At 44.4% G+C, this 6,613-nt stretch overlaps 1 protein-coding gene across 1 annotated transcript; it reads left to right on the top strand.

The window, feature by feature from the left end:
* Positions 1-4,191: 4,191 nt before the first annotated feature.
* Positions 4,192-6,369, top strand: fzd2 (frizzled class receptor 2). The gene has a single exon (XM_063037156.1). It carries the CDS (start codon positions 4,551-4,553, stop codon positions 6,213-6,215), a length of 1,665 nt encoding a protein of 554 aa, XP_062893226.1. The 5' UTR covers positions 4,192-4,550; the 3' UTR covers positions 6,216-6,369.
* Positions 6,370-6,613: the final 244 nt, after the last annotated feature.

The raw sequence follows: 6,613 nt of genomic DNA, 5'->3' as shown, positions 1-6,613 counted from the left end.
TGGAGGGAACCTCACTGTTCAAACATTAGGGCATTACATTTTACCGTACTCTCTGACCCGAGTTGAATCCAATGTCCGATGGGCATCTCCAGATGCAGCTTCCATGCTGCTATAACTCTGCTGTCAGCACAGTGTTAGATGACGGTTGTGCTATATTTTGTGACTGGTGCTGTACTGACATCTGCTGAAATCTAATCCCAGAAGTATAATATTACTGCAACGAACTGGGCAGCATGAGCAAAGCATGAAGCCACTCATCTGGGGTGATTTTCTGCATATATTGTGCAGGTCCAATGAGTTGGTATTTAGATTCCATCCTGTATAAGATATACAGCAATGATCTGAGCTCATGTTGTTGTGGGGTGACACAACTATACATCTATTTTTAAAACAAATATTCATGGACATTTTATTGGGGCATTCTTAGGGTATCCATTTTATAGATGTACTGGCAATTACACACAAAAAGGACATATCGGCAATTTGAGTTTAATCTTTTTATTAAAGAAAAGTAACTGAATGTTTTGGCAACAATAACCAACAGAATCTGTGCCACGTCAATGAATACAATCAAGAAATAAAAATGACTTTCCAATTTAAGGAGAAACTTTCAATATTCAGCTCACATGTTATACATTTTTGAGGTTCAGTCCAAGGTCTGTGCTAACTTAATTGAGCCAACCTAGGTGTCTGGTTCTGCTTAAAGCAGTAACTGAAGTGCATTTAGAAGTGGAGAGAATGAACCAGATTCTGAGACAAGACTTGACCATGGTTTCTCAGCAATATCGACTGGCGAGACCCAAAAGTTTGTAACAGGATGCTAGATGATGCACAAGCAGAATTCCAGCCAGTAAGCAGATTACACTTGGAGGAAACAGGAATGGGAAAGGAGCAACATTTTGCAGATCAAAAAACAAAATTCCAGGCAATTGACAACATGGTTCAAAAACACAAGGTGGGTTATAACCTTACACATTGCCATATCAGCACCAGACTTCTAGGTGAGTGGTCCTGGGTTTGAATCCAGCCGGCTCCTTGCATGCTTTCCATCCATGCTAGACTGAGCATCACGCTGGGAACAAATGCCATTGAAACTGTGCGAAAAGGAACAACAATACTATGCAAATAACTGAGAAGTTAGTTGTGATTAAAACATTAGGCCAATTTATGCCTATGTGAACTGTTTACTATGATCTGCTACTAACAATATTCTGTAGTTCATATACATGAGGTTGCAACAGACTATGCAAGGACCATCCCTGTTCCACTGGTTCACCAAAAACTGAATGAATCACAGAAATTGCAATCCAGTCAGGCATTCCCATGGTGGCAAATACAGTATGTGTACCACTCCCCTTATGATATCACTAAATGCTTTGTCAGGTGTGTTCAACAGTTGATTTGCTACTTCAAGGAATTTGTTCAGGAGATTAATTCTGCTGAAAAATTGCTGATGCTGTTTTCACTGCCAGTTTCATCACCCAGCTCTTCACTGGCAGTGAACCATGACCAATAGGCAGGGATAACTAACCTTACAGAAGTCTTATGGGACAAGAATTCCCCTGGCTGAAACCTGGCTCCTGAAGGAAAAGAATGGTGTCAGGAAAGAACTGGAACTAGTACCATAGAGAAGGAAAGCATCAGGAGAATGGGAGGGAACAGGATGGGGCAGCAGGCAGGCACAGCAGAACAGCTCCCAGAATCACTGCAGCCTCACAACTCCAGTGACCTGGGTTCAGTCTTGACCATGTGCCATCTTTCTCTGTGACTGCGTGGACTTCTCTCAGGGGCTCTAGTTTTTTCTCCCACATCCTAAAGATGTGGTGAGTTATTAGGTTAATTTGCCTCTGAAAATTTTCTCTAGTGTGTCGTTGAGCAGGCTGAATCTGGGGCATGGGAGTAGGGAGAGAGGGATGGGGGGAGTGTTGATGAGAGAAAGGGTGAGAATAAAATGGGATTAGGTAAGATTCTTGTAAATATGTGCTTAACATAAAGAATTGGTGAGTTGAAGGGCCTGTTTCCATACTACGCCAATCTAACCCTCTACAAGTGATACCCCTCTGTGAAATGATTGGTAAATTTGGAAGAAAGTGTCATTTTGAACTTGGTGTTTGCAAATGGGACTGCTTCCTTCAATTGGCAGGGGAGGGAAATAAAGCAACAAAATCATTGGCGGTTTTGGGGACTTTTTTAGGGGTGTGATCTGTGGTCACTGAATTAGAACATTGCTGTGAAAGGAAGTTTACCTTCAAAATAGGACAACAGTACTCTATTTTTATAGGGCAATGTTATTAATGGATTCAAAACCAAGATGGCTATTGAAAGTTGCACAACAGACATGATTTAAGGTGGAAGGCCTATTTCACTTTCCTTGTAAGGATGGAGATGGGAACAGTACCCCCATAAAAGAATTAGAATAACTATTCAAACAATTTTGCATTAAAGGACAATTTAGTTGGATTGATGAGTATGGATTAACTCCAAATATAATTCTTCTGCAAAACGTGTTTTATTAATCTGTCAATTGCGAAGCAGAAAATCAACCAGGACATCACTTTGAGTGTAAACATTCCTGTTTCCAGACAGCATGGCCCTGTAACTGAAGAAATGATTATCCCAGAGGGGACAAATCTGGGGGAGGGGGCGGGGTGGATAATCAAACAACAGCCTTGAATTCTAAGCTCCCTCCCTGTTCCCCTGGGAGTATATCTTTCATTCCCCCTATTTGGCACAAACTATGCACTAGGCTTCCAGAAGGATCTAGAATCAATCATTCTGATTTTTTGGGCCAATATGGAGAAGCCTAAAACCCTGACCACTGAAATGAAAACAGAAAATGATGGAAGAGTCTGACAGCAAAAGGCTGATTAGTTTTTCAGTTGGGATCTATCAGAGAAATTCTGACATGGTCCCAGTCAAACACTAAACTGTGGCCCAGTGATCCATCTCCAGTACAATGGAAACCCTCTTTAAGCATGCACAGTGCTTCTGCCAGTTCTATAGTGAAATGGAAGGAGTCCTGCTTGCAGTAACAATTGTTGTTCCTGCTTTTCCATTTGTATTGGAAAAGATAGCCCACAGAGCAAAGGAATCTGGCTGCTTTTTAATCTTTATCAGTTTAAGTTGATTGCTGATCAAGAGTTGGTATGAAATACCTTAGTGCTAAAAATACCAGACCTACGTGCATATGTTTGATATGAATCACACACACGTAATGTGTCTAGATTTATTGGTTGCAGTTTCTGTGATTGAAGTCCTATCTAAAAATTCCTCTGGGCCTGCCAAAGGTTTAACATTGAGGCATCCTCAGTCACTTGCAGCTGAAGCTGTTTTCTTTTTTAAAAAAATCTATCATTGCATTATACTTGGACTGATATATAATTTTGTAACAAAATATTACTTCTGAAAATAAATTACTGCATACGTTTTCAACAGATCACTAACCAAATGAGGTATAAACCAACCATTTTTTTCTTATGTAAAATATGCATAGCACAGAAACTGGCCATTTGTTCGATAAATCCCCCTTAGTTCAGCTACTGATTTAACGAACTGCCCTAAAATTTATCTATGCTCAGTCCTTCAAACATATCGCCATCTCTTATTGCAAGGATTTTTTCTGTAATCCTGGAATTATGAACGTCTTCCATTCATCGTTTCCAAGTTTTAGATTCCCCCACCGGTAGAAATACCTTTTCTACCCTAACCTTCGAAACCCCTTAATAATTTTAAAGAGCAGTCATGTTGTTTTGGTATTCTCACTGTATTATCACTCACTTCAAGATGCGAATGGCGCGCATCTTCTGCAAATGATAAACGCTCGAAATCAATATAGATTATTTTTTCAATGTGCAGGAGGTTGGCAGGTTGAATAAGGATGGCAGCGCCCTCTTTCCACGGAAAGAAGTTTGGGGAAAAAAACAGCGATTCGCTGTAACGTGCGATTAAATCGCTGCCGAGTTGGAAAAGCACACGGTGCAGACTCCGTTCTTAAATCTAATTTCTTTGACTCAGAAGACGGGCTTCGCTAGGGGTATGTCGGTGGATAACCCGAGCGGACTGGAATCGAACTGGCGCTTCCCAGCTTCGTTCAGCACGCTGCCGCTTGGAGTGAAGGTGCTGTACTTTGGCATCTAATTACTGAGATCATTATGTTGCGGTTGGCCAATCCTGCCCTTAGGGCTGGTCGTCAATTTTTAACCTGATTGGCTCGGCTGTCGGAGGGTTGGAATGGTTGGTCTGTTTCAAGGTTCGTTTTCCTCTGCAAGCACTTGGGCGCCTCGCCTCCCAGAGCGGGTCCCTTGAAACAGTGTAATTGAGATGGTGTTAGTTGCACAAAGAAAAAGTCAGACAGTCGTTTAACGGGGGCGCAACGAGTGAGTTGAGTTCGCAAAAGCAGCGCTGTTAATCTGCGTGGTTCTTTACAGTTAAGTTTTATTTCCATCTTCCCCTCCCCCTTTACGAATTTCTTCTGCAAAACTACCAAATGTTGCAGCATTAATTGAGTTGCTTTTTGCCAGAGATAACAAGACTTTCAAATCTTTTCGAGGATGCATTTCAACGTGTTGCTGTGCGGACTGATTACTCTTCTGCTGCTTCCTTCAAAGTTCCTGAGAGCCCACGGCCAGTTTCAGGGAGAAAGAGGAATCTCCATCCCGGACCACGGTTTCTGCCAACCCATCTCCATTCCGCTGTGTACAGACATTGCCTACAACCAGACTATCATGCCCAATTTACTGGGGCATACCAACCAAGAGGACGCCGGGCTGGAAGTCCACCAGTTTTACCCGCTGGTGAAAGTACAGTGTTCTCCCGAGCTGAAATTCTTCTTGTGTTCCATGTATGCTCCCGTCTGTACCGTACTGGAACAGGCGATCCCTCCGTGCCGGTCTATCTGTGAGCGGGCGAGGCAAGGGTGTGAGGCTCTAATGAACAAGTTCGGTTTCCAGTGGCCTGAGAGGTTGCGTTGCGAGAACTTCCCCGTGCACGGAACCGATCAACTATGCGTTGGCCAGAACCGCTCCGAGGAAGGCAGCCCCACTACTATCCCCACCGTCGTCGACAACGACCTTGGCACCCCGAACCCGCCCCGCTACAACCGCGACCAGCCCTTCAACTGTCCCCGAGCCCTCAAAGTCCCCTCGTATCTTAGCTACAAGTTCCTGGGCGAGAAGGATTGCGCGGCGCCCTGCGAGCCCTCCAAGAGCAACGGCTACATGTTCTTTAACGACGAAGAGATCAAATTCGCCCGCATTTGGATCCTGATCTGGTCGTCACTCTGCTGCGCCTCCACTTTATTCACCGTGACTACCTACTTGGTGGACATGCAGCGATTCCGCTACCCGGAGCGGCCCATCATCTTCCTGTCTGGCTGCTATACCATGGTTTCCATCGCCTACATCGCGGGCTTCATACTGGAAGATAAAGTTGTGTGCAACGAGAGGTTCGCCGAGGACACTTACAAGACCGTGGTGCAAGGGACTAAGAAGGAAGGCTGCACCATCCTCTTCATGATGCTCTACTTCTTCAGCATGGCTAGTTCCATCTGGTGGGTCATCTTGTCTCTTACTTGGTTTCTGGCGGCCGGTATGAAGTGGGGTCACGAAGCAATCGAGGCAAACTCTCAGTACTTTCACCTGGCCGCCTGGGCGGTGCCGGCCGTCAAGACCATCACCATCCTGGCAATGGGCCAGATCGACGGCGACCTCTTGAGCGGAGTGTGCTTCGTGGGCCTGAACAGCATCGACCCGCTGCGGGGTTTCGTGCTGGCGCCGCTCTTTGTCTATCTCTTCATCGGCACCTCTTTCCTGCTGGCCGGCTTCGTCTCCCTCTTCCGAATCCGGACCATCATGAAACACGACGGCACCAAGACGGAGAAGCTGGAGAAACTGATGGTGAGAATCGGGGTGTTCAGCGTTCTCTACACCGTACCCGCCACCATTGTGATTGCATGTTATTTCTACGAGCAGGCGTTCAGGGAGCAATGGGAAAAAAGTTGGATCAGCCAAACTTGCAAAAGCTACGCCATCCCCTGCCCTATTCACTACTACCCCAGGATGACTCCAGATTTCACTGTGTACATGATCAAGTATCTCATGACCCTTATCGTGGGTATCACTTCTGGCTTTTGGATCTGGTCAGGCAAGACTTTACATTCCTGGCGCAAGTTTTACACCAGACTCACCAACAGCAAACACGGGGAGACAACCGTGTGAGGGGGACAGAAGGAAACACGGGACTGTGTTTTTATTATTTTTTTGTTAATTGGTTTTACTTAACGTTTGCATTAGGATAACTTCCCAAGATGTAATAAAAACTGTAAATAGCATTTGTAAAAAATTCTTAATTATATATTTGTATTTAAAAATTCCTACTTGAGATTTCTTTTTTATATTTTGGTATTTAGTCATCACTGACTTGCCAGTGGATTTCCGAAAAAAAAAGCAGCTAGACTTGAAAACTGATATGGGCGACTCAATGGGCCTTTTGAGTCGATTCCATAAAAGCAAAGACTCTCTTAATCGTTTCTTCTTTCTCCCTCCCCTTCCCCTTCCTGCTGGGGTGATGTAGAAATCGCGGCGTTGCCACATTTACAGAGAGCCTAAATAAATAC

This window comes from Mobula hypostoma, chromosome X1, assembly GCF_963921235.1.
Source record: "Mobula hypostoma chromosome X1, sMobHyp1.1, whole genome shotgun sequence".
Lineage (NCBI taxonomy): Eukaryota > Metazoa > Chordata > Chondrichthyes > Myliobatiformes > Myliobatidae > Mobula > Mobula hypostoma.
Note: the sequence above shows the minus strand (reverse complement) of the source record. Positions and strands in the feature narration are given on the sequence as shown.

Excerpts from the sequence above, each read along its gene's own strand:
- fzd2 (XM_063037156.1), top strand. The coding sequence starts at position 4,551 with ATGCATTTCAACGTGTTGCTGTGCGGACTGATTACTCTTCTGCTGCTT.